At 41.4% G+C, this 27,524-nt stretch overlaps 2 protein-coding genes across 17 annotated transcripts in view; one reads left to right on the top strand and one right to left on the bottom strand.

Moving 5' to 3' along the window:
* CIT (citron rho-interacting serine/threonine kinase) overlaps nt 1–8,965 on the bottom strand; it is a 69,465-nt gene extending 60,500 nt beyond the window's left edge. For 11 of the 13 annotated variants that reach the window (XM_085592655.1, XM_085592659.1, XM_085592660.1 and 8 more), the window contains exons 1-9: nt 8,902–8,965; nt 7,943–8,068; nt 7,059–7,200; nt 5,620–5,795; nt 4,639–4,740; nt 4,298–4,440; nt 3,344–3,437; nt 1,785–1,988; nt 1,098–1,251 (exon numbers count right to left, since the gene is read on the bottom strand). In XM_085592655.1, coding sequence (XP_085448781.1) covers nt 1,098–1,251; nt 1,785–1,988; nt 3,344–3,437; nt 4,298–4,440; nt 4,639–4,740; nt 5,620–5,795; nt 7,059–7,200; nt 7,943–8,038 — 1,111 coding nt within the window. In that variant the 5' untranslated portion in view covers nt 8,039–8,068; nt 8,902–8,965. Of the gene's footprint in view, nt 1–1,097; nt 1,252–1,784; nt 1,989–3,343; nt 3,438–4,297; nt 4,441–4,638; nt 4,741–5,619; nt 5,796–7,058; nt 7,201–7,942; nt 8,413–8,901 lie in introns of those variants that run through there. The other 2 variants (XM_085592657.1, XM_085592656.1) reach the window with 2 other exon arrangements.
* Nucleotides 8,966–27,146: 18,181 nt separating this feature from the next.
* Nucleotides 27,147–27,524, top strand: part of BICDL1 (BICD family like cargo adaptor 1) — a 44,650-nt gene continuing 44,272 nt past the window's right edge. For all 4 annotated transcript variants that reach the window (XR_013340924.2, XM_085592643.1, XM_077787149.2 and 1 more), the window contains exon 1: nt 27,147–27,474. Coding sequence is in view for 3 of the 4 variants with exons in the window: in XM_085592643.1 (XP_085448769.1) it covers nt 27,154–27,474 (321 nt within the window). In the remaining variant the exon portion in view is untranslated. The remainder of the gene's footprint in view (nt 27,475–27,524) is intronic.

Here is a 27,524-nt window from a genome sequence, read left to right as displayed (position 1 = left end):
TGGTGGCTTAGGCAGGGCTCTGGGGAGAGAAGGCAGAGAGCACTGGGAAATGTATGCTAAAGTGATGAAAAGGGCTGGAGGCTCAATGGCTCTCAAAGGGCAGACACAATGGAATTTAACAGAACAGCATCTCCACAAGTTCAAAATTAATGAATCAACAGAAAAGTGAGCAAACAGTCTGTAGAGCTGACAGCTGAAGTGCTGAGATAGTCATCAAAAGTAGAAGCACTGGCTTAGCAATTTATCATGGAAAATGGAGCAGCATCATTCCCTTACAGTATATTTGACAAAAAACATAAGGCAGACATGTTGCTTGCCCAGACAAACTTACAGTCCAAATAATTTAAAATACTCTCCAACACAATCAGATCCCAATAGAGATCACTGATGAACTGTAAAGTATTTGTTTTTGCCATGGAGCTGGTACCTCAGTACTTCTAAATACCAAATTCCATTGCTTACATAGTATTATAAGCAGTTTTCTGCATAGACAATTATCTGGTTCACTGGTTTTATTCTACTCCTGGTTGAGTGAACAGATTTTTGACCAAAAAAAAAAAAGCAGTAATACATTATCCCTACTGACTTTGATAAAAAGCTCCAATGGCCCCTATGGCCACAGACATTTCATCACCTACTGGAACTACAAAAAGTAACACAACCTTAAGTAAAGTTGGTTCACAAGTAACAAAAGGGAAAGCTGAGGACACAACAACAACAAGAAAAGATGAAGCCAAATTTAGCAAACTGAAGTGGGAAAGTCCTGAAAAAACATACTGATGCCTTTTAATCTGAAGGACATAGAAAGGACCATTTTGATTTTCCAGTCTAGTGCCTGCAGTAATATGGCAATTGCATCAGAAATTCATATGGAGTTTTATTAAACATCCTCTTACCTTACAATTTTTACCTGAGATGTTAACACAGCCTTTGCAAAAACCAAAATGAGCTGTTTTGTTAGAAACACCTGCTCCAGGAACCAGTCCTGTTTCATTATGAATAATTCAGCTCAAACACAATTAAATACTCATTGTACACATTTTCCCAGTACAAAAAAATCCAGAAATTTTTTATAAATATAATTTTATTCTACTTACAATTACGGATATTGTTCCAGTCAATTTTAGAAAAAAATGGATGGCAGCAGAGATCCTCATAACCCAGCCTTTCCTTCTGCCCACAGAGCAGGCTCTGGATCAGGTCAAGAAAGTCACTGCTAACTTTCACATCCTCTGGGAACTTCAGAAATCTCTGCATTAGAAAGAAATGGATTTCTGCTCAGTAGGAAAACAGGCTCAGAACAGGAAGACTAAGTTTCATTATTCTGAGATATGTCAGGTACAAAGGATGAATATTTATAGCACACAAATAAAAGCACGGTGCATTTTATCCAAATAGGCTTTTATATGCATTTACTGCAGGAAAGATAAGAACACAGGAACAACCATTCCCACCAAGGCAAATGGTATCCCAGGTCAGCATCTTATGCTGAGCAATGGCCAATGGCACACACAGATGGAAGAGTAAAAAAGACACTTCCCCAAAAAATTCTCACAAACTTTCAAAGGGTGGGTCATAGGATTTTTTGAATCAGGGATGATGACACCTGTTACAAAAAATAACTTGATTCCTATAATACCTATATAAATACAAGACTGGACATATATTCCAAATATTTTATGAACATGACAAGTAAGAGACATCCATAAACTTATGTAAAGCTGAGAAAAACAGCATTTAGTTACAACCTTTTTACTTGAGAACAGGAAAGGAGTTCTCTCTACCTGGAAGTTCATGATGTTATTGAAAGTTTTTGCTGATGTGCCTTCAGTGAAGGGAGACCTTCCATATATCATTTCATAGGCAATAACTCCAAGGGACCACCAGTCACACTCGGGGCCGTAGGAGGCTTTGCCATCCCCTCCCAGCCCTGTCAGCATCTCTGGTGCCATGTAGTCAGGTGTACCCACAGGGAGCTTGGCATTTACCTGGGAGCAAAGACAAACCAAGTGAAATTACAGCACTTTCTGTTCACTGGCAGCTTGGTAATAAAACAACGTTTTCTTTTTACCCCCATGTTTTTTTCTTTTTAATGCGACATAATTTTCAGTCACGAGAATTTTAAGAAAGTAATTTTAAGCAAAGCTGTTGAGCAAATAAGCAGTAGGTTAAGGAAACTGCTGATAAACAAACAAAGCAAGCTATTTGATATAAAGAGTCAAATTATCAGAGCTAATTGTTACTATAAAGTACAAACTGATAAAGTAGAAAAGTACAATCCCAAAAAGCACAGAAATACTAAACTGATGTTTGTTTTAAACAGCAAACATACTTTGCTTCAACTAGTATTAACAGGAACATAGCTGAAATTTCAAAAATGGTCAAGTTGAGACATAAATATTTCCTGCCCTCATTATATTCTCTGTCACCTTTACATTTTTACCTAGTGGTCATGATCAGCAAAGTACTAATACTTGAATTTCTGGTCTGCTTAGAAAACGTAATTCAGGAACCAATGCTGCAATCATTTTTGTACTGAGTAGCAAAAAGAATGAAACAAAGCAGCAGGCAGGCTAACACAAAAACCTATAAGTGACTGAAGAGACAGTGTGAAGAAAAAATTTTTTAAAAATTTAAATGCAATGCAGAGAAGCACTGAAAATGTAAGAGCAGGGAAAACAGGATATTAAGAATCACATTACAAAGAAAATGTTATGGAAAAATAAAAACTGTAAAACAAGACAAATATGGTACAGAACTTGATGTTCTCACTTGAATACATTTAAATTTTAAAAATTTTCACTGGAAGTTGTATGCAGTTACCAAAACTTTCAAGCAACTTATAAAAATCTCCACTGATTTAGATTTGATGCAGTACTTTCTGGTGAGTGAAGCCCAGAATATTTAAATGTGACTCATTTTGATCAAGAGCTCCCCAGTCTTCAAAGTTATGTCATCTTAGTTACAACAGGCACAATTTTTATTCCAACTATAAATCCATGTCCCCTTTAAACACAGAATTGAACAAGTGTGAGAACCTGTAGAAGTATGTTTTTGTATCATAGTGCAGCACCATGAGAAAGCAAACTTACCATTATCTCTCTTGTGTATTAATATTTTAATAAGCAAATATTAAAGAGCTGAGGGCTGCAAAAGATACTTGAGCTCATGCTTGAAAAGCCATTCACAAATGGAAAAATACAATTGTGAATAGATTCCATAGCGGACAAGAAAGGCAGAAGAGGCAAGAGCAAGGTGTAATGAAAGAACAGATACCAAGTTAGTTTTCCCTTTTCAATTGGGCTTTCCAAAGAGGCCACAAAGTTTAAATCCACATTGTTACCGTTTTGTTTACTGTCATTTTGGCTGCTGACCCAAAGTCCACCAGTTTGATGTGTCCTGTTCGGTCAATAAGAACATTTTCTGGTTTGATATCCCTGTAAGCCAGAAGAAAGCAATCAGAACCTTTCCAGACCATTCCCTACTGTCACATCCAGATAACAGGATATCCCTATTCACCTATACTCAACCACATGCATAAAGCCTTTCAAGTGGGAGTCTTCTTCCAAAAATTGCCCTGTTTCCAACTACATATGGAAGTATTACAGCTCCCCTTATTTCATGGAAGGCTAATAATTATTGGCAGCAGATGAAAAGAGAAGGTGATTTTGCACCTTGACTTCATTGTAACTGAGTTACAGTAAAGTATTTTGTAGTTTTCTTCCCAAACTCCATCACAACTTATTCTGCAAATCTTCCAAATTCAGCCAGTGACCTTGCACTAGAAAGCCACAGCCCATGCTCTAAGTGGAGCCACTACTAACTATTGGAATATAATATACTTCCTAACATTTCCACACCCTCAGAATGGAATAGTTTTTTTAAATACCAGTATGATTTGAAAATGCACACAGTAACAGTCTCCAAGCCCTGAGAGAAAATTCTGTGATATTTAAGTACTCCAACATCCTATACTGCCCTGTTCACCAATCAGCACACAACCATTTTTAACAATTACATTAATTTTCCATAGTATTTGGTGCCAAAAGCAGCAATCCATGGAAAATATTTAAAATTTTTATAGTGCAACATTACGGCTTCTTTTTACTGAGCCTCCAGAAAAATATATGTAACAATCTTTTCTTGATACTGGTCTGAACTTTACATCAAAGTTAATGCCCTGAGCTACAATTATAGTTGGGAGTCTGATTAATTTTCTAATTTCTTCCTCTGACACAGCATGTGAAATACTGAAAAGGGACAGAATATAGAAGCACCCAACGCAACATTTACGTACCGGTGGACATAACCCATCTGATGGACACTGTGAATGGCCAAAACCAACTCTGCAAGGTAAAACTGCACCATATTCTCATCCAGCTGGTCCTCATATCTGTTTAAGAGTGACAGCAAGTCCCCTCCAGGCTGATATTCCATAACCTACATACAATTTTAAAGGAACGGATATACAAGATACTCCATTCAACTCCCCAGTAAGACACTGGGCATATATCAAACAGTGCTATGTAGTGCAGGAAAAATTACAGAAAACAAGCACATTTCAACCATCACATTATTCTTTAATAAACCAACAACAATGGTGTTCAATAGAGGAGAAAATCAAAAACTAAGCATTACCAAGTAGAGATTTTTCTTGTCTTGAAATGCATACTGTAATTGTGGAATCCATGGACTGGTGCTCTGAGCTAATATGCTGCGTTCTTCCTCAAAAAATGACACCTACCAAAAAAGTGTTCAGTTACATCATGATGAGAGGGAGTGAGAATACATTAGAATCCCCTAGTTTTAGAAAAACTTGGCACACATCACAAGAAAATTACACAGAAATTATTAAGTGCTGTTTCCTGAGCAAGTGCCATGTGAGGGTAGTGCCATAGTTTGCTTTCTTGTCAATCTGTGCCCCAGAAAGGGTAATTTTAGTTGGGCTCCATTTCTCCTAGCCACAAACAATACTGAGGGATATTAGGAGCAACCTTACTGCACCAGGTATTGGGAACAACTGATGCAGATATTGTATAAATTCATGAGGTCTCATGGAGTATCTCTGTCCTACTTGTCATCTCATATCAGCAAAGATTAACTTCTGTTTCTCACCAAACTATGAGAACAACCTCCATTATCCCTTTTTTAAGTTTCCAAGTAACACATTTCTCAAGCTAGCAAGAGGCTCTCCATAAAAATCCAGTCACCACAGTTTGCCTTCACACCCACTCTTGACATTCTCCTTTGCTCTTTAAAATAAAAAAAAAAACCTTAATGAATAGATTGTCTGAAAATTCAAACCATCATCAACAAGATAAATACTGATTCAGTGTTTTCGTCATCTGTTTTTCTTTCCTTATAAATAGATGGGAAGCTCTTTACAACAAGGGCCATGTTTTGGTACCTGAGGATGGCACCTCACCCAACAGACCCATAGACTGTGACAATGACTTTTAAACACAGCAAGACTACACACAAATTTATAGCTTCACTCAAATGCAGGATGAGCTTTTTCAAGATCTATTTTAAACTCAGTTCTAATAATAGTGAGAGAAAGGAAGTGTTCAACAAATTGCAATTTATCCTCCTAGTCACATAACATAAAAATATACATACGTGCTCCTGCGCCAGCAAGGACTCCTTGCTCATCACCTTCATAGCATAGACATCACCAGTGACTTTCTCTCTCACTACTTTGACATCTGCAAAGTGACCACAGCCAACCACACTCTTTACTTCAAAGTCCTTCACACTGGGTTGCAGTTCCTTTAGTTCAGCAATAGCCTCTGCATCTATAAAAATAAAATACTTATTTTTACATTTGGCAACTGGCATTTTATAAAAAAGAGACAATATCGAAACTGGGGAATAAAATTAAAAAAGCTCCAGCAAACCCAAAAAAAAAATCCCAACCTTCATTTCCAGATTCTCAAGAAATGTTAAATCTTTCCAGAATATGCTTCTTAAAAATAACACCATACATCAGAACTAGAAAAAGACTGTATCAATGCAGAGTTAAGTCTGAAATATGGTACATACAAAAGGATCAGGAAATGCTAAGACAGTTCCCATAGCAACCATAATTCTGTCCCATTCATAACATCAGAGGCTGAGAACCTCTTTGGTTCTTAATTTCCTTCCAGCCATCCTTTATCAAAAGTATATTCTCTACACATGAAGGCTTTACCCAGCGAGGTCTAGTCCAAGGGCAGGGTTTTCTCCTCTGCCTGAGGGAGGCACCAGTCTATTGTCTAACAACCAGCCACAGACATTTATTGCAGATATTCAGCTCAAGTTTTCCACTGACTAGTTCCAGCCAGCATGCACTGTGATAATCAGTCACTCACAGGAGATTGCTCTAGAAATTCTTCAAACTAGCAGAAATTACTGTCTGCTAATAATACCTGCAAACCATTGGGTGGAACTATAACAGGGGGCACAACGTGTTACTTGAAATCAAATGTCTTTCTGCTACATCTTAATGGAAAAATTGATGGAAATTTTCTTTGCTCTTCCCAAAGAGGAATCTGGGCACATTAGCAATAAAATAATCACTCCTTTAGGATCTGTATTTCTGAAGCACAGAAATACTCTTTACAAGTTATATATGCAAAATTTGGGTAACACATGGAATCCAAAAGGTGAAAGAGCCAGGGATTACCAAGTTTCTCTCTCAAATCTTTTTTTCTCAGTCACTATCCTGCTCTCAACTTCTGACATCCTTCCATGGTGCACACTCAGAGCTTCGCTGTAGCCAGTACTCACTTTCCAAGAAAAGTGAGTACCTCTTGAAATATAAATACAGTACAGACTAAGAAGGAGGCACATTTGAGTCACAGCACTTCAAAAGCCACTTGCATTTGATCTTCTTGGACCTGAACAAATCCTTACCAATATTGCCAAGATCCCCTTTGCAAAGTTGAGTCTGCCAACAAAAAATCAGATGTTCAAAGTCCTGTGTTGCAATCAAAGCAACTAAAGCATTACTCTAACATCCAGATTCTTAAGAACCGTTTTGTAAAGTGACACCTGAAAATTAGTCTAAACAAACTTACACTTCTTGACAAAGTTGCCAACATGTTTAATTTTCATTAAAGCAGGGTTTCTGCATTCTTCAAAAAGAACAAATAATGAATCAAGGATGCCTTCCCGGGAGAGAGGAGACATCTGCTGTTGAGTCACAAAGAGTGGCTTCCCCTGGAAAAAAAAAGCAGCAACAGCAGATGGAGTCTCAGACAACAATGAAAAGCCTCAAATCAATAACAGATGTATAGAGCAGATAATATATATCCATTTTAAAATCACTACTTCAGAAATTAGGCAAATGATACAGAAGTGTGAGGTAAATATATCAACTCACTATGTCTATCTAGAATAGCTGTTACAGGTATTTTTCTTTTAGACAGATCAATCCTTTAACGTTTCAAGCAAATAAACTAGCAGCCTCAAGAAAGTTGTGATTCAAATTTTAACACTCTATATCCTCCTGATGACTCTGATCTGACTGGCCTTTTCCTTGAAACTGCATCATGCAGGTCTTTTCATGGTACAAACAATTTAAGAAATCAGCATCAACAGGAGCTCTGATGATGAAAAAGCAGTCCCTGGATAAATTCATCTTGAGACAAACCTACATCTCCTTCACTCATGTAAAAACTGAAAATTACAGGGCACAGAAAAGAATATTCCATCTTCATGTGGAAAAATCTACCAGGCTAAAACATCAGCAGATGCACAAAACATAAGACCAGTTACTATCCACTGAATATTGTGCAAACCAGGTACACTTTGAACTTCACCTAGTTACTCCTTTCGTTTACCCCAAAGAATGACACAGGCATGGTTTCAGCATCCAAACAAGCAAAGCTGTATTTTGAGATACTGGGAATGGACAAGGACAAAAGTGAGATCAGCTGCTCCCAGGCCAGACATCCTTCACCTGAAAGAGCAGATTTAGCCGAGAAACTCGGCTGGTGATGGGCTCCATTGCTCCTGCCTCGACCGGATTTCGCGCTCCACATTTAAACTTCAACATCTTTACAGCTTAGCTCATAGAAACGAGCACCTGAAAAAGGGAACAGGGACATTCGGGAAGCACTTAATTGGCTGACTCTAAGCAAAAGCTATGGATATGGGGGGATGTAATCTAAGTAACATTTACTTTTCCTCGGGGAGTAAATGTATAAGTTTAAATGCACCTGGAGCACCCTGACAATTAAAATGGGGAGAAGAACCGAAGCAATTACGTTGAAGACCTCTGAGACTATTGAGTCCAACCTGTGAGCAAACCCCACCGTGCCACCTTTCCCGTGGCACTCAGCGCCTCGGCAAGCCTTGCCTCAAACACCGCCAGGGACGGTGACCCCGTCACCTCGCCGGGAGGGCGTGGAGCCCCCCGGAGTCCGGAGGTTACAGCGGGCAGACCGGGTCCCCCTCAGAGCTGCCCCATCCCAAACCCCGGGTCCCCGTCAGAGCTGCCCCATCCCAAACCCCGGCTCAGAGCTGCCCCATCCCAAACCCCGGGTCCCCCTCAGAGTTACCCCATCCCAAACCCCGACTCAGAGCTGCCCCATCCCAAATCCTGGTTCAGAGCTTCCACATCTCAAACCCCGAGTCCCCCTCAGAGCTGCCCCATCCCAAACCCCGACTCAGAGCTGCCCCATCCCAAATCCTGATTCAGAGCTTCCACATCTCAAACCCTGAGTCCCCCTCAGAGCTGCCCCATCCCAAACCCCGGGTCCCCCACAGAGCTGCCCCATCCCAAACCCCGGGTCCCCCTCCGAATTGCTTAATCCCAAGCCCGGGTCCTCCACAGAGCTGCCCCATCCCAAGACAAGCCCCGTTCCTATGCCAAGCCCCGTTCCCGGGTCCCCCAGTCCCCGCGCGCCCCGCTTTTACCGCCGCCAGCGTTTGAACGGCGCGGTGGGCGTGCTGCTCCTGACGTCACTTCCGGTGCTGCTGCGCGGGCCCATCGCGGGCCGGCGGGACCGGAAGCGCTGCCCGGGTGTGGCGGCGGCGCCGTGAGGGCGGAGCGGCTGCGGGCTCTGAGGGGACCCCGAGGGGGCTCCGAGGGGACTCTGAGGAGACCGCGGTGCCGCTGGGCTTCCCCAGCTCCGGAGGGAGCACAGGAGCGCCTTTGGACACTGCCGGTGCTGCTCTGCCCTCACGATTTTACTCGCGCTTGTCGTGTATTTCACGTCTTTTTGCTTGTTTGTTTGTTTGTTTTCCTGTGACAAATCTTAAAAGGGAAAATGACTCATTCCCAGTGTTTCTGAGTGGAGCTGGCTTAACCTACCACGCTAGACGTCATAGTTGGCAGCAGCTACTGCCAGGTAGGGCAGCCAGAGGGGAAATGGAAAGATGTTCAGGAGATATAAATTGCCTTCTGTAAAATGCTTCCCTGACCTTCATGACCCTTTCTGTACAGCTATTTTATTCAGATACAGGTAATCAGCTTTGAAGTGAAGCGCTGCTGAAAGGCTTCCAGCTCGGCACGCTGTGTCAGTGAAGCATCATCAGAACGTTCAGTGGGATGCAGGATGACCTCGTGTGAGAAGGGATCCCATGGGTCCGTGTGGAGATGTCCGTGGAGGACATCGGCAGGGAGCCCAGACATCACAGGGGTGCGAAACACATCCCCTTGTTAGACAGTGTCTGGGCAAGATTTAAATCTAGTAACAAAAATCTCGGTGGCGTGGCCCTTAAAAATAATCATGTCGCTGTGAGTGATATAAAATAAGATAGTTTGCTCTCTTACATTAATTTTAATGGTGCTAATACTGGTTTGGCATCTTGCTGATTAAGTAATGCTGTGATGGATTTACTACATTTGACTTTATACAAATCATTTTACGGATTTGTGCTTCCTTTCACCTCCCCCAGCCCACCCCTGGAACACTGATATATTTGTGGTGTATTTCTCATCTGGAACTTACGTAGCTGGGTTTATTTCAAGTTACAAAGCCTGAAAGAGTTTTTAAAATCTAATTTATTGTCCACTATCTGTGCTGCCAATTTGGTTTTGGACTCCACTCAGGACACTGTCACTGACTGTGTCTCATCCACATCCGCATTTCCCAGGGAGATCAGCTCTTAAACAGAAATGCAATAAAGAGCTTCCTGAGCATGAACCAGGCAATTGATTTTAGTCAAATGCCACATCCTGGGCAGATATTGGAGCCCTACCATGTCTAAAGGTCTACTTTAGATTTTGAACAAGTCTGCCATCCAAACTAGGAGAACTTCAGGCTCCTCTGTCTTTCCCTTTCTCCAGCCTGTCTCCTCAGCAAATATCATTAACCCTGCTCTGTTTTAACTGCCAGAATTACTGTAAAATATCCACACTGTTTCTAATTCCAGTGGAGATATCACCATATTTGCACATTTGGATTTAGAAAATGGGGGCAGCAGAAGACGTATGTTCTCCTGAACAGCTCAGTTCTGTATTGTGTTCAAATCCCAGGTGTGGCTGGTTCTCCTCCCCTCTTCTCTGCAGGATGCTGTGGAACAGCGGATTCACACCCTGGGAGAGGAGGTGGCTCATTAGGGGTCTCATCTCATGTGGATTAATGCTTCCCTTTCCCTTCAGAACATGAACACTGGCTCTGATGTCCCACACAATATCCCAAATTTAACCAGCCAGGTGAGCTGCTTGGCTGGACCATGGGCCTCTCTCAGCTGCCCAACAGCTTCAGCAATAGCATCAGTTTACTGATTTACAGTAAATTAATTTATAGTTATTTTTTCCAAATAAAGATTTTTTTTTTTGAGTATTTGCAAGCAAAGAAGCTGGCTCTTAAATCCTGTGGGACAAATACAGTTCTACTCATCATTTAGGTGAAGACTCAAGTTAGATTAGTTCCCTTTAAGAAGGCCTTTAAATGCATATTTTGCTAGAAGCAGCCATGTGATACAAGATCATGTACTATTTTTTTCCTTTGTTGCTCTGTAACAGACTTAGGTAAACAGGAATGTCTAGCAGCAAAATGAAATAGTAGCATAAAAATGCAGTTGCACTAGAACTGTTATGAAATGCTAGGAAAACAACTGAAGTGGCAGATGAGGGGAGGAGAGGAGAGAGAGAAAAACTTCAGTTTCAATGCTAACACCTCAGTACCCATTTCTGATGTCTCAGGTAAAAAAAAGAAATACATACCTGTTCAGAAGAACACATATTTTTCTTTAAATTGGTGATCTGAAGTCTTCAGAGTGAAAGTGATGATTCCTTCCTACCTTTGATATTTTTATCAAGAGGAATCACAGTGCACCGGTCCTTTGTAACAGCCAAATTATCTATCACTCTTTGAACTTGACAGATGCTCCTGGGTACCATTTCACTTAACTAGAAAGAGCAGCAGCAGACTTGCAACTGTACAAAGCAAGGGCTCATTCTTACTGTTAAATTATTAGGTTGTTCAAAAGTGTAACAGAATAAATAGCAATGTGATTTTCCCTAAGCAGGTCCCAATATGGTGCTCAACATGTTTTGACATCTCACCATGCATTGATTTGGTTACCATCTGTTTAACATTATTTTATTATAAGAGTAGGGGTTTCCCTTTGTTTCCTTGACCCAAATTCTCCTCCCTCATGCTGTGACTGTTCCCAGGATTGCTGTCACAGTAACACCTTTCAGGCTTGCCTGAGGTCTAAGATACCCTGTACATGTAGAAGTAAACGACCAGGCAGGCAGGCAGGTACACCAGCTTTTTGCCAAGAGCCTGGTGCTCAGATCCTTATCCTAACTAACCTCACCATATTTTAATGGGCAGAGAGCTGCCAAGTTCCCCCCAACACCATCTGGCTGTGAACTTCTGTATTTACAGCAGCATTACTCAGAAATCTCTTCATCTGTGAAGCACTGAGACACTCGTGGCTGTGCCCAAGGTGCTAATGAATTTATATATGCTTAGAAAGCAATAAACAGGGCTTGTGTTTCACAATGGCAAGAGCTAAGTATGACCATAAACCTGGGGGTTTGTCCTACCTTGCAAATCTTTCCAGCTCTGTTCTTTTCAAATTGTGATGCTGCACATGCAGATGGGTCTGCAGCCAAGGCTTCCAGGGGCTGTGGATGCCAGAAATAAATCATGCTCTTCAGCGAGGCCTTTGCCATAGCTAATCTATATGTCAATCTATAATCTAGAATTCTGTATGACAATAAAAAATGAATTTGTCTCTATCAGCTCTATCCCTTCCTCTAACTCACCAATATTTAAAAGAGCTTGTAAGAAACCAAGCTCTTTCTTCAGCCCTAACCCTGATCACACCTGGGTTACCACTTCCTATTTCAAAATAAAGGGTTTAACTTGGCTGACTCCAATACTGTCATAAACCCTTGCTAAGTGTAGCTCTCTCCACTGCTTAATGGGACCTAAATAATCCTTAGATTCCTGACACATTTTGTTCCACTTTCTTTTCCCAGACTATCTCAAAGTATCTAACCTGACATAATAGTCACAGACACAACAAGGGATAGGAATATTTGCGAAACACAGACTTGGGAAGAAGAGTTATGGAAGAGGGAAGTAAATTCCTTATCAAAGATATAAAGGCAAAGAGAAATGATCACCAGGAAAACAATTACTTTGTCTTTCCTTCTGCAGTAGTTTTAATTTCCTCCTGAGAATTTTTTGGAAAAAGACCACTCTGCTGTCATCCTCCTGGGATAAGCAAAAATGAAATGAAACTTCAAAAGACCCGAAAGGCTGTTTGGTGTTTCTTCCATAGACTTTCACTAGAAGGTAGGCACAGAGATAATATCCTTCAAGGTTATTTTGACTGAAATATTAAAGGCCTTTTTTGTTTGTATTAGTAATATGTTAATGATTGTATTATACAAGTGCTAATGTTCACTGGGTTTTTTTATGTATTGCTTCTATTTTCTTTATATTTCCAGAAGTAAAATCCATTAAAACAGTTTTTAAAACACAGGGCCTTCCTATTAGATACATAGTTGTCATCTCTCTTTTGATTTATTCATAGAAATGCAAACAGACATATGTGATGATGCTCTTCAGACCAAATCCCAGCTCTGAGGGTTCCTCATTCCACAGTTGTGACCACACTCTCCTAACACACAGCCATATGTTGAATTCCCCTGTAAGCCAAAACATAATCATAAATTTCTGGTACGACCAAAATGAAATAGTAACAGAATTGGGTCACTAAGAATCTCTTTATGTGCAAACTGAGCATTTAACCTCATGAAAGTGAAATGCTTTTTTTAATCCTAATTCTCTTCTACTTTTTTTTTTTTTATATTTAGCCTAAAACAAATCCCTCATTACTTTCCAGAGAAATAATTTATAAACTTGTAGATGCAGTGAAAAGCAAATTATATTTTATATATTTCAGCTTCAGGCTTCCTTTGTGCTATCAGAGGAACACCCCTGATTCCACAAAAATTATTTTATGGAAAGCAATTTATTAAACCTCACGATCTGTCAAGAGACATGAATATTGATGTATACACATTAACATCTCCTGGAGCTGCTGAAAACTACATTTGTCATGACTTAATGGAAATTACATGTTGCACAGCAACAGGTGACAGGAGCGTAATTAAAGCAAAACTGATAAAGTATCTGAGCCATTATAAAAAAATGTTTTGTTGTAAATGTCCTAAGAACCACTTCTATGTTTGCATTGGTGGGGAAGGGAAGGTGACTCTGAGTTTACAAGATAAAACCTAGAAAAGGACGGGTGCTGGTTATCAGATGGCAACTGCATCTAACATAACTCTCAATTGCTCTGGATTTAGATAGAATAATCATGCAAAAATGGCCATATCCAGTTATATTTTACTTAGATTTAAAAAAAAATAAATAATAGCAATACCTTTATGGTGAAGAGACAGAATTCTTTTGAGAGCACAACTAAAACTTATTATTAAAATTTAATTATATGTTGGTCCTAGGGTGAATGAATTCTAGATGTTCACAACAGGACTCTTTTCTTTGCCTTAAATCAACAAATCCACAGAAAAGACATCCCTTCCTGAACTACAGTAATAATTTTCTTGTTTGTGAGATTGGGCATCAGTGCCCAGGTATTTTGTTAAAAAAACAAATCCCATCAGACTGAAGTATCAAAATTAAGTTGGAAAATTAATTAAACAAAATATGTCTGTTAAAATTATGACAGCTTTAAAAAAAAAAAACCAAAAAAAAGCCCCAGCTTTTAGACTCTGGTGATTTAATATACAGAAGTAGACTTAGATTCTTTGTGTAATTGAACTTGAAATAAACTCTGTCTTTTTCCTTTGAAGATTTATTCCAAATATTCCAGTGACCAATAATCTGTGCTCTGCAGCCCTATAGCATGGTGGGCAGTGTGAATAGGGTAAAAAAGAACAATAGTATCACTTTGTGCAGAGTATAAATAAAAGCAGCAGATGAGGCAATGACAACTTTAATGTCAAAGGACTCTTCCAGGTGAGACTAAAAGAAATTTAGATTTGATTGCCTGCCTATGTTTGAATCTGGAATCACGATTTTGGTACCTTATGGATTTTAGATGTTCTTGCTCTGAGTGGGTGTGTTCGTTCCTGTCCCGAAGAGCTCGGCAATGACAGCCTACATGTTACTTTATTTAATTCTTCTAGAATTAGTTCTATAATGTTTGCTTGGAGGCCAAGAGATATTTTACAGTGACTGTTGTGGGATTCTCATTTTTAAACAGTTTTTCCATGTTAAGAATTGTGATGAATATGTGATTAAGAAATAACACTGACAAACAGTGAAGTAATTTAAGGTTCATAAAGGAAGTGAATGACAATTTCTGGCTGCTTTGGAGGTCACTGCATGGTGAAATTGCTTTTTTTGGAGTGCTCTTCACCATTTCTCATGGTGGTTGGCCTGACTCACATTGTTTTCTCACAATTTTAAATTTCCTTTACTACCTGGAAAGAAAAGGCTCCAAATCAGTATATTCTTCCTCAAAAGAAAAAAAAAAAAAAAAAAAAGGGAGGTGGGAAGTTGTTGCAATGGTGCAGTGCTCATGGTCTGCCAAGGAATTGCATTTTTCCATTTTTAGCCAAAAGCTGGATACAAATATGCAAATCTTGAAAGAGGAATGGAAGCTCCATGTGAAAGAGTTTCTGTGGAATAAACATTTCTTGAATAAAAAATGGGTTTAGGCTACTTCTTTTTCCCCCCATGTTTTTAAAGTATTGCAGGTCGACTTTTGTTTTGAAAATAACTTTTTAATGAAGCTTATGCTACTATTTCAAATTCTTCTATAATGGAATTAATTACTGAAGTACTAAGGTAGATTATTTTCTTCTTTCTATTCCTCTCACCACTTAGCTCAGTTTTCCTGAGAGCAATGGATCTTGTGCATTGCTTCTCTGAAATTTGAAATGGATCAGATGCAGCATTAATGAGTTGTGCCAGTGGATGAGAACAATTAGTAGCAATTAGTGCCTTGGAAATGAGGGGAAGGTGCAGACTTGGCACACCCCACATCTTAAAGCTTTTAAGCATGAAGCAGAAAGTAATCAGCTTTTCATATTAAAGAGCTATCAAAAAAAGCCTAATAGCCAACCTCAAAATTACAAAAACCAATAATAACTATAATAAATAAATAAATTTAAAAAATCTCTTTTAAGTAATTGTTATTTGTTAACAACCAGCTACCACTTAAAATCCTCAAGAAGACAGCAGCATTTAAATCAGTGGAGGAGTTTGGGTTCTGCATCAACCTTCCCTCCATGAACAGATACCACAAAATTTAGATTATTTAGAATAATAGATGCTGGAATAAAAATAACTGCATAGCTTATCACACCTCTTTCCTCTCTATGTTCCCCTGGCTTTCGTTCTGATACCATTCTGATACCTGATACCAGCCTCAAAAGATGATGTATCATCTAGTTCCTGTGAATAAGAACTGCTACTTCTCTCTTGAAAAGGGTTCTTAAAAATCCTACTTGCTTTCTGGAATTCAGCTCCAAACTGAGCCAGAGGCACAGCCAGGAAATGCTGGCAGTGGTGTTCAACAGCTGTGTAGAATCTGTAAAAGTCTTCCCCCCACCTTTTATGTATCGTCTTCGTGCAAAAAATGCTATTCCACAATCAGAAATATCCAATGAACAGACTGATCCAAGGTATTTATAAACAATGAAGGTGCAGGAACAAGGCTTCCTCTCGCTGTCATTGCCTGCCCAGCTGTGGTGTGAGAGGACACAAAGCCCCCACTGCATCATTCAGCAGTACCAACACATCAGAAAATGGCAACTCCTAAACAGCATTTTTCTTTTCATGCCTACCAAGTCATTTGTAAAGGGCCATTTCTGCCCAAGCTGCATATAAATCCTAGGTTGTTAGTGGATTGCTGCTCTCTGGCTTCATCTGCACAGAGCTCCATGCCAAAACCACGGCTCTGCAGGACCTCAGTCGTAATGAAGAAAATGATCAATAAGCCTGGGCAGCTTGTGACGCTCAGTGACAGATTTTCACTGCCTCTACGGCTGTATTTTAATTTAGACAAAAATAGTTAACAGCGCAGTTGCAAGGGAAAAGAAGTAATCTGCTTCTTATCTAATGTGTAATTCAAAAATTCCTATAATTGATCTTCATTGACAGTTTCTGCAAGCTCACTCACCCACACTGCACATATTGTGCTTCCTGACATAATTCCCGACATAGACGATGATATTTCAACACAGGAAGCTTGTTAAATCAGGTCAAACACAATAAAGAATTAGAATGTGCTGCAAGTCCTTGCAGCTGTCTTTTTACCCTTTCCCTTTATCTCCACCAAAAAAAAATACAAACAAAAATAAACAAAACCCACAAAACAACAACAACAAAATGCACACAAAACAATGCAAAACCAATTCCCAAATACTGGTATTTTTAATGGGCTAAAAATACAAAATTCAGCTTTGTTAAATGTTGATAGGCTTCAGAATTAAAATACATTATTTCCTCCCAAGATGCTGAAGTATTACTGTTGATCAGACATAACTGCCAGTCTTTTATTGCTTTCACATGGTTTAATTTTCCCTGGAAGTGTAATATATATTCTAATGATCTGCTGAATTAAAAGAATTCTAAAATGGTTGCCAATTGATGAGATGGTGTTTCTGAGATAGGACAACAAAGGGCATTTTCTCTCACAGACAAACACAGAAATTCAGGAGGTGGTAATGGGTCCTCAGGTGTCTGAAAGAGCAATACAGAATTTCAGAGCAACACAAACAATAGATGTATTTTCCATTTACAATGACTGTAAATAAAGAGGAGCATTTTATTTCTGTTTTATAAACACAATCACGGGCCTAGGCAGCATTCTCCATCTACTCAAACCACTCTTATTCTTCAAAAGCTGAGATAAAGGAAGGGTTCAACAGACTAATAGATACAATTAATGATAGAAGAAAGCCAGACAAATTAAATACAAGCATGTTAGCATAATAGATACAAAAGGCTGGCACAGGGGAACCCATTTTAATTTCTATAAATACAACTCCAGCTTTTAAAACAAAACACTTGAAGTGCAGAGTGAGGCACTTTTCCATCTTTATTCCAGATTCTTTTTCCAACTCTAGGTGCTAATTCTACAGCAGTTGAGGGATGGTTCCCATAAATCACCTCCCTGACCCACAAGCCTTTCCCCCATCGGCTGGAGGTGGCTCTTAGGCTGTGCTGCTGAATGATTTTCCAATTTCTGGTGGCTATAGCACTGCAGGTTATTTATGCTACACCTTACTGAGCTGAAAAGTCATCAGGAGAGAAAGAGAAGCAGCCAAGGGTGATGCATGTGCAGACACTAAAAATCACAGTAAGCCCTTACCTTTCATGCCCACAGCAAGTTCCCAGGAGGCTTCTGGACTGGACAGGGATGTTGGTGTGCTTCAAAAAGTGAGACAGTATTTCCTGAGCTCTGCAGACATATCATGTTATGTGCAAGCATCTCCTTTTTCCCACTGAGTAAGTTCTGAAACACTATACAAACAAAAACACTTGAAGGGCAAACCCATAAATATTTCAGCTAGTTGTATATGGGTTACTCCTCTGTAGCTAAATAACTGGAGTAAAACTGACACAGTTTGTGGTTTATACTGAATAGCACAAAACTGACCCAGGGAGTAGCAAGGATTTTGAGGAAGACTGTGGAATGGGAAGCCATACAGGTTCTTCTAGAAGGATATTCAATAATGAAATATTTGGAAGGTATTTGCTGGCTTCATTTTTAGTCTTCACTGAAATATCTGCATGTAAAGTGTAAGTTTGGGGAAGCAAAACTCATCTGTCTATATGATGGCTTTATATGAAAACAGTGAGGGAAAATAAAAACAAAATTCTTCACATAAGGCTACATCTGATTCTGACCTAAAAGAGGATGACTAAAATAGGCAAAAACATATTTAAACTAAGATATACTTTTAAAGCAATGTGTTGCTGCCACTAGATACCCAAATAAGTGGCAAGCTAACCCACAGCACTGAAATAATATAAAAATAAAAATTTTTATGACTTTTCCCTTCCTGCTCAATAAAGCTGATTTCATGTCATTCTAGGCAGGCAAAGGTGTGGAGCTTTATAAAATAACTTGATATCCCAGAGAGAGGAGAATCACAAACCAAAGGGCATTCAGCCAAACCCAGAGCCTGGATTGCTGTGGAGTTTTATCAGTCTCTACATCCAGGATGAAAGGCCACTGAGTAAGAAAAATATGCACCCAATCTTCATATCTTTTGACAACAGCATGTCAACATATTCACTGATCCCAGTGAAGAGTATCTGGCTCCCTTTTTGTCACATCGCTGCCTTCACACACCCCATGGGAGAAGTTGGCTGTGAACTCACACTGAGGCTGCACTAAATGTTCATAAATGTCATTCCCAATGCAACTGAGCTCACCCGGCCCCTGCAGGCCTGGAATGCTGTACAGCAAAATGCAAAAAAGGGAAACAAGAATAGAAGGCACTTCATTAAGGTAATATTCACATCTAAATTTCACTCCCATATAGATAATGTGTGGGTGAATATTAGATTTAAGCACTTAGCTTAATGCTGAATATTTTAGTGACAAATATGGCCTCTGCACTTCCTAAAGTGTCTAGAAGTATGCAAAGCAATAATATGGGAAAGGCAGGATAGAAAGAGAAAGGAAACTTTTAATCTTAAGGTTTATTTTTAGGTGATCCATTGAATGAAGGTTTGGCTTTTCCTTAGAACACCCACACCCATGCAGCAGAGCAAAGATTCTGATGAATGTGGTACCCAGAGTATCACAGTTTTCTCCATAGTTGTTTTTTTCATATAATGTAGTCAGTTAATTAGATCTCCTCTGATCAATCATTGAATTACCGCTTCAAAAGGCATTATGATATGATGAGAGTGCCTCGCAGCAGTTAAACACTTTGATTTTTCTGTCCTAACACATTTACAACTGATGTCAACTAGGTCCTCCCAGCAGGAATAAAGAAATATTTTTTTAAATTACAAGAATAATTTATCTCACAATTTAAAATCTAAAAGAAATACTGTAAAATGGACCAGAAAAAATACTGTAGTATGGATTCATTCTCTCCATTGGTCTTTTCTAGTATTTAAGACCAATCTCTTTCATGTTTTCCATGTTCTTTATGCTTTGATCTCAAGCCCTCTGGAGCATCAACCTTGTATCTTGCTCTTGTTCTATTCAGCTGTTTTATACCACCACTGTTATCTATCTGTGACTTCAGCTGTGTTACAGTAGCTCCTTCCTTGATCCTCGACTCAAAAATGAAAGCAGTGTAGTTATTGCAAAGAGATATTGACAGGAACTCTTTTGTTTTCCTTTTGTGACTTGGCTCTTGAAGAGAAACTGTGATCTAAGGGTTACAACTGTAGGTCACAACTTGATCATGAGATTTACATGCGCTGGCCTTGGGCACTGTTTGCAATGTACTGCCTTGGCTTCTCCTCATCCCTATGTGAAAGGGGAACGGGGATTACAGGACAATGTCACTCCAAGAGTTGCCTCATTATGGTTTCTGTGAAGAGCTTTGAACTCCTTGGAAAGCAGACAGTACAGGGAGGGGTGGTGTGTAGTTTTGGGAAGGTCTGGTTTTGCTTCTTCTCCAAGAATAGATGCCATGTGCCACATCCAGGGATCTTTGCACAGTGCTGTACAGAGTTCTTATGTTTGCAGTAAAACAAGAAAATAAAGATTTCTACGTCCTGCTTTTGTTTGTGATTCAAGTCCCCAAATGGGGCAAGAAAGATACATTGGTTTTCTGAGCAGTACAAGTGATGGAAAATAATTTACTTTCTAATCCTACAGAAGTACTTTTGCCAGATGAAAACTGTTCTGCCATTGCCTTTCCAACAGGATAGTGCAGTCTGCAGGTAATTAAACAGCAGAAAGCAATACCCATAATTCAACAGTATGTCTTAGCTGTAATTTGGCAATTCTTTTTCTCTTGAAAACTCCTATACATAATATGAGCTTAAAATGGAAATCACTCATACCAAGTTTCATTTCATTGTGAATTGTTCTCATAGACCAATATGTAACCATATTTGTAAGAAACCCAAATCTTTTTCTGCAAGCTGAAGCTGTCCTGCACTCTTACAAAGTCTGCTATTTTGAATTTGAATACCTGCTACGTGGGCAGCAGACCCCAGGGAGATGATACACCAGTCTGGCAACTCGCCATTCTGTGAAACAGAAGGGTGTTGACAAAACTGAAGGGGATTAAGAAATCATCAACTAGCATGGGAAGACACAGGATTTTCATTTTTCTGGAGAAATCAAGACTTGGCTATTTTTATAGCAAGGTTGATTACTGCCTGCCAGATTAAACCGCGCTACTCAGGGAAATATATTATCATCTGGAGACTCGTTCCCTAGCACTTGCAGGTCTCCCCATGGCCAGGCTGACACAGCAAAGACAGATTTCCAGGTGCCTCCAGAACTAAGAGGAGGAGAGGTTATTGCTCCTGACAGTGCAGAGCACTCCTGGGGCCCAGGGAGACAGTGTGCCCCCTGTCCTGTGAGCTGAACATGTAAAAGGTGACAATGTTCTTTTTAGTATCTCAACTGTGAAAAAGAACCAGGAGAAATCTCAGTCTGAAAGCTTGAAAAAAGAGAAAGATGCTGGGGAATAGCACTGACTGCATCAAGCTGATGCAGGGTTCCTCATCCATGTAGAATGAGCTTTAGCTCACCAGGAGCAACTTAATTACTTCTGTTCAATGGTTTTCCACCCACATGTTTATCGTAGTTCGTGCTCTTGGAAAGTGCTGAGGAAACAGCTCAAAGCATGAAAGGGGATTACTCTCATAGGTAATGGGCGCTGCAAAAGCTTCTCTGAAAGCCTCTGTGCTGCACATACCCAGGATGCCTCTCCCTGGGCAGGATTGTCTGGCTCCTAATGATGTGACAAGGAGCAGATCCTGCAGGGACACAAAGGTGCTGATATTTGCACCAAGGAGTTAACAGCTCTAAGGATTAATAATTACACAAATAAGTATATAGCTAATGAAAAACCCTGTTATCCTATACTTTTTACTTCAAAATTTCTTGTTCCTAAGAAGTGAATCAGGCCTCTCTTTGGATAATTTATAGAATACCAGTTTCCATAACAACATAATTGCTCAATGAAGCAAAAATACCTGGCAGAGTTGCCATTATCATGAAATAATTGACCACAACAGTGAGTGCAAGAGGCTGCATTAAACCCCACCATTGCTTTGTGTCAACATGGTCAATTACATTCCAGTAATGCCAGATCAAAGACCAGCATTCCTAAAACAAGTCATTACAAATCACAGCATATCCCTAAGAAGCAGAGCGAGATCATAGTGAACAAGTATTTTTCCCTACAACAAAGCACAAAGTCATGTCCAATCATTTAATGGTTGCAGAACTCCATGGCCCACACCATGACAGGTAATTTTAGGACCTAAGGGTTTGATGGAAAGAAATATAATCAAGAACAGCTTTCTCAGTTTGTGCCTTAATATGGGCAAAGGCACAAGCTACTTTTTAATTCTTAATAGGAGTGTTTGTTTCATAAAGGCTTGGCAAACATTCTCATGTGATAAGATTCAAGAGGGAGAACTCATACCCACTGCTGAAAACACATAGTTCATTAAAAAAACACAGCACCCGTCTAGATGCAGATGTACATCTCCCCATGGAACCATTACATCTTTACTCCTCCTGTAGCCCACAGCTGGGTTTGTGTGGGAGCACTCAGACCCAACACCTCTCACATGAGTGTTCCATGCCACCCTGTATGACCCCAGCCCAGCTCTCCTCTGCACCCTGTTGTGCTCATGAGACATTTTCTGTTTCTCTGCAGCTTCTCCAGCAGCTCTGAGTAGCTCCAGCAGTCCGTCACATGCTGCTGAAGGCATACTTCAACCCCAGCAGCTGGAACAAGAGTGTGTGAGGATGGGAGCCCTCTTGGCATAAGTGTTGGAAGATCATCCCACTAAGAAGAATCCAGCTTGGATCCTGTGTCCAGAGTCTCTCTGGACTGTGGTAAGCCAAGAAGGAGCCTCAGGTGCAAGGCAGCATGTGTGTGTCAGATCAGGGCCAGGCATGAACCAAAGACAAATTGTTGGTGGAGTACTCCAAAGAGATCAAGCTGGCCAGAAATATTGGCCATGCAACTCCTCCAGGTCCGGAGTAGTTCTGCTTGTTCCCAGCACTGTCAGCTTTGTTTTGGAGAGACTGTTACAGAATGCTTCCAAACTTCACAATTCACAGAGACTAACACCTATAGTACAAAATAGTTACATCTCTAACTCCTATGTGCCATATTACAAGTCAAATGGTTCCCCTATTCTTTTCCCTTTTCACCCTTTGTTCCTTACACACAGGCAGGGTGAGCACAGCATAGTGTTGGCTCTGTCCTTGGGCACTCCTGAGTCATCCATGCTTTACCCCCTTAGCAGTCAAGGGATGTTTCCCCTGACTTCAGTGCCATGAGTCACCATGGTGGATGAGTGATCTTTCTGTTCTGTAATATTGATAACCCTGTGTTTCTGTGATTTTGATAACCCTGGGTAAAACAAACTTGTCAGAAACTCAGTGGAGCTATTGAGCCTTGAGAAAAATCAGAATGGTCTTTTATTTTACTACATCTTGTTTGGCTAGCACTCATAGGAGCTTTCTTTCCCTTCTGTTTAACGATATATCTCTGGGTTTTTTCACCCTTACCAAGCTCTGCAAATACACCTTCCCATCCTGTATTTCCTCTACTCAGCATCAGGGAAAAGCTGGGCACACACATACTACATAGCTTTGGACATTAGAGAAGCAAAGAGAAAGAAAGGTCACACATGAGTCTTATCTCTGGCTTTGCAGTTCTGGCCTGTTTTGCAAGCAAGACACATATGTCCTTTAATTATTCATTAGGGTAACTGCAAACTCTCTGAGACTGCCTGCACCTCTTGCAGCAGAGGAGGCTGTGGCTGTAACACCTCAGCACAGAGGTACACAAACAGCCAGAAAAAGTAAGATATTTGTCAGACATGAAGTGCAGGAAAATAGAGAGAAGAATGAAGCAATTAATCATTCAGAAAGGGGGGAGTGGGGCAGGGAGGGAGAGAGAAAATGAGAGAGAGAGAGAGAGAGAATGGCAAAAGAAACCTGATAGCTTGTGCTGCCTCCCCTTCAAGTCTGTCAGCCCACTGGCACGAAGATTAAGGATGTTGATGGGAATTCCTTTCTCACCACAGTCAGCTTTAAATGCACAGGACAATAACCTACTTTAACAGGTCTGGCTGTGGCTTTTCCACAACACATCTTTTTCTCTCCTTTCTCTAAACAAAAAAAGGACGATCCCTTGCAGTGCCTGTTATCTGAGTGCTGCCCTCACAGCTGAGGTGAAGGTATTGATTGAAACACTTGGACATTTATTGGATTTGCAGCTTTTCTGATGTGTGAAAAATGCTTTGTCCTGCTCAAGTCATACAGTCCTACATGCTCCAGCATTTGCTGATGTAACCACCAAAGGTCCAGACCCTCTGCTAGACTTCCTTTGTGAAGAGACCAACCAGTGAAATCCCTGCAAGGCAGAATACAGATTTCAAAGCATCAGATTTAACAATATACTTGACACTGGACTTGAAGAGCCTGCACAGCTTAGAGTTCACCTCCCCTTGACCCTCTGGGAAGGACAATACCCACTGATGTATCCACATCTTAAGCTGGATTGCCTGTTTCAGTATCTTGCTCTTTTAGGAACCTGTTTAGCAGAGGGAATTTGCACTGGCAGGTTGCCCTGGATGGCTCCTTGAATCAAGTTCTCCAGCCCTCCTCTGGCTTATTTACTGGATTCAGTACTTGTGGGATGGGGAAAAGCAAGAAGGAAAAAAACATTACCTAGAGGCAAGGTCAGTGCCATCCTTTTGCTCTGTAAGAATAGAACCTTTTGCTTTCTAGTTTATACAGACCTGCAAGATTTTGATCTGAGCAAGGAAAGAATGACTGACCCTCTTACAAAGACTCTTACACCACTCTCTTACACCTATGCTTTATTTTCACCCTTGTTTGCTAATATCACAAAGAAGGAAATGTGTCCTGGGCAAGGTGACATTTCTGTGCTCTGTGATGACATCACTGGCATCAGTCACTTGCTCTTGGTTCTCTGTGTGCTTGAGTCAGTCTGGCCTTTTTGCATTTTCAGAAAAGGCCATCCCTGGAGTGATTTCCAGGCTAAAAGATCATTTGTTCTGTACACACAGAAACCTTCTGTGTTGCAAGAGTGTCAGCTCTTGAAATGCCTGATCTAATTCTCCATAAGAACTACTCACTATTTCAGTATCTGAGGAGTGAAGTCTCACATCAGCCTTCAGCAGTGCAATTAAAACAAAACAGCCTCATGTTTGACTTGTTTCCAATAACTGATTCTTCTATTTTCTGGGTTGAGGCTCTCAACCTGGCTGAACCAGGCTGAAGTAGAGCAGGAAGAACAGAAATGGTAGTTTGATGTCCACTTATAGGCAGCAACTATCCCAGTTCTCAGATGAAATATATTTTAGGACCCTAATAGATAATGTCATCATTTCATTGTAAAGAAACTGCATTTTTATATTCTTAACAGTTTTTCATAGGTGTTTGATTGGGATAACACATACAAAATAAAATACTAATAAAGTAGCATACAAAGGAGTTCTAGAAGCAGTAACATACCATATTTCTAAAAAGCCAAACCAATAATTAAATTCACAGGACAATGGATTTTTTTTTTTTTTTAAGTGGAAGTCAATAATACGTTGTCTATAAACAAAGCTTTAATCCAGGGTTACTCCAGATAACACAGTTAGGTTTTGCAGTCAATAGTCCTGAAAGGAACATTAAGCTTGTATAGATGCCTGACTAAGATGGTGGCATATTTACAATACATTTCACTGATTTATATGTGCTTTTCCCTCTCCATCCAAGCAATGGCTTTTCTTCATCCCTATCCTAACAGATGCAGCAATGGGGTTTGTTTCAGGCTTTGTTTGGGAGATTAAAACCATTTCAATATAATCTCTTTTTGTTTTATACATTGAAGGAAGCATTAGAGATGAAAATTAAAGCCACAATGGATTTCATTAATCACACCAGGAGGCTTGGTTTGCTGTAGTAGGCACTTCCAGCAGAAGGTGCTCACAATCAGTTTAAATATTAAACGCCCTCCTGTGTTTAAATAGCGATGATCAAATCTGTGCAATCACAGATTTGATCCTCTTGGGACAGGGGTTCTTTTAAAAGGGCCAATGTTGTCCAAACCATCTCACCTTATGGTTAATCCCTCTTTCCAGCAATGTAAGCATCTGTGGAACTGCAAGGACAAAAGGGCTGGAAAAGTCAGTGCCTGGGGGAATTGCTGTGAGATAAAGGAGGTGTCACCTCTGGGTCACCAGTGCAAAAGAAATAATGGTCATAAGGGCCAGCAGTTACTGTGGTGGGACAGGTGCTGGCAGCACAACGCACCAGCCTGCCCAGTCCTTGGAGAGTAGGTGCTCACATTACAAAAAACAGCACTGCTGCCAAGAAAAAGGCCAAGATTCAACAGGTCCCCCAAGCTGGGCTATTGGGGTGTATCCCCATGAAAGGCCAAGTCCCAGTGGCAGATGGCCAGAGGGAAGTTTGCATTTCCACAATTCATGTTCTAACTGTAAGGAATAATCAGCAGCTCTCCAGGGCCCTGAGTCTGATGCCAGGCAGGAGCCAGCCCTACTTGAAAACTGCATCAGTCACCAACTGTCCCAGGCAAAAACATCCTTGAACTGATATGTTGGGTGTGTTGCATACAGATTAACATGGTCTAAGTGAAAGAAAGGAAAGCAAGCCCCAAGAAAGCAGTGTACAAAGGAAAAAACCTGGGATAATTCCTGTCTGCAGAATCTAGGAATCAAAAGCACAAATTCCCTTTAAAATGGGAATTTTAAAGGGAATCACTATTAAAGCCTTGCTTGAAGTTAGAGTATAATCAGAAATTGAGGGAACGGGGTCTTAACAAATGTGACAATATACAGATTTATGCTGCTGTATTTTGCCTCAGCCTCCCTCCTGTACTGGGATCTAAGGAGATAAAAAATCAACAAAATCAAAACGAAACCCCAACCAGTCCTGCCCCTAATAGAGGGAATAGTACTGGGAGCTGAACTGACTACAACTCCCAACGTACACTGAGGGTACCTTTAGGACAAATGTTACCGGAGAACATGCCAAACAATCCGAAATTGAAAGCAAGCCCCGGTGGCTGTTGGAAGCTGTAGTCAGCTCTCCGGGGTGAACTACTGAGCACAAAGATCCCGAGAGCTGCTCTGGCACCCGAAAGGGCCCCGCTAGAGCTCTGGGGGAGCGGGAGGCGAGCGAGGAGAACGCGCTGTGCCCCCCGGGGGTGCCAAATTCCCTCCTCGGACTTCCCCGATGTTCTGGGGGGATTTTTGGCCTGTGCCTGCGGTAGAAGGGGAGAGACCTGCCCGCGGCAGCCGGGGCCAGCAGGACCCGGTTTCCTCCGCGCTACCCGGGCCCGGCGGCGGCGGCTGCGCCGGAGGCGGCGGCGGTGGCCGCGGCGGTGGCGATGCGCTGCCGGGGCCCGGCGCCGGGGGGCGGGGGCCGGGGGCGGCGGCGCTCCCCGCCCAGCCGCCGCAGCCGCGGGCCGGGCGCGGGGGGCGCAGCGGAGCGGCGGCGGCGCGCAGGGCCATGTCGGCGCCGTGCCTGCGCCTGCCCGCCGCCGGGTCAGCACCGGCGGAGGCGGACAGCGCCGGCGGCATGGAGCCGCCCGGGGCCGCCGCCCTGGAGCTGGCCCTGGAGGAGGAGCTGGCGCTGCTGGCCGCCGCCGGGGAGCCGCCGGAGCCGCCGCCCGCCGCCGCCGCCCGCGACCCCGAGCTGCTCTCGCTGATCCGGCAGAAGGAGAAGGACCTGGTGCTGGCGGCGCGGCTGGGCAAGGCGCTGCTGGAGCGCAACCAGGACATGAGCCGGCAGTACGAGAGGATGCACAAGGAGCTCACCGACAAGCTGGAGGTGAGGCCCCGCCGCGCACCGCGGCCCCTTCCCCGGCGGGCGGCGGGCGC

Source organism: Lonchura striata, chromosome 15 (genome assembly GCF_050655825.1).
Source record: "Lonchura striata isolate lonStrDom1 chromosome 15, ASM5065582v1, whole genome shotgun sequence".
NCBI lineage: Eukaryota > Metazoa > Chordata > Aves > Passeriformes > Estrildidae > Lonchura > Lonchura striata.
This window is presented reverse-complemented; position numbering and strand designations above follow the sequence as displayed.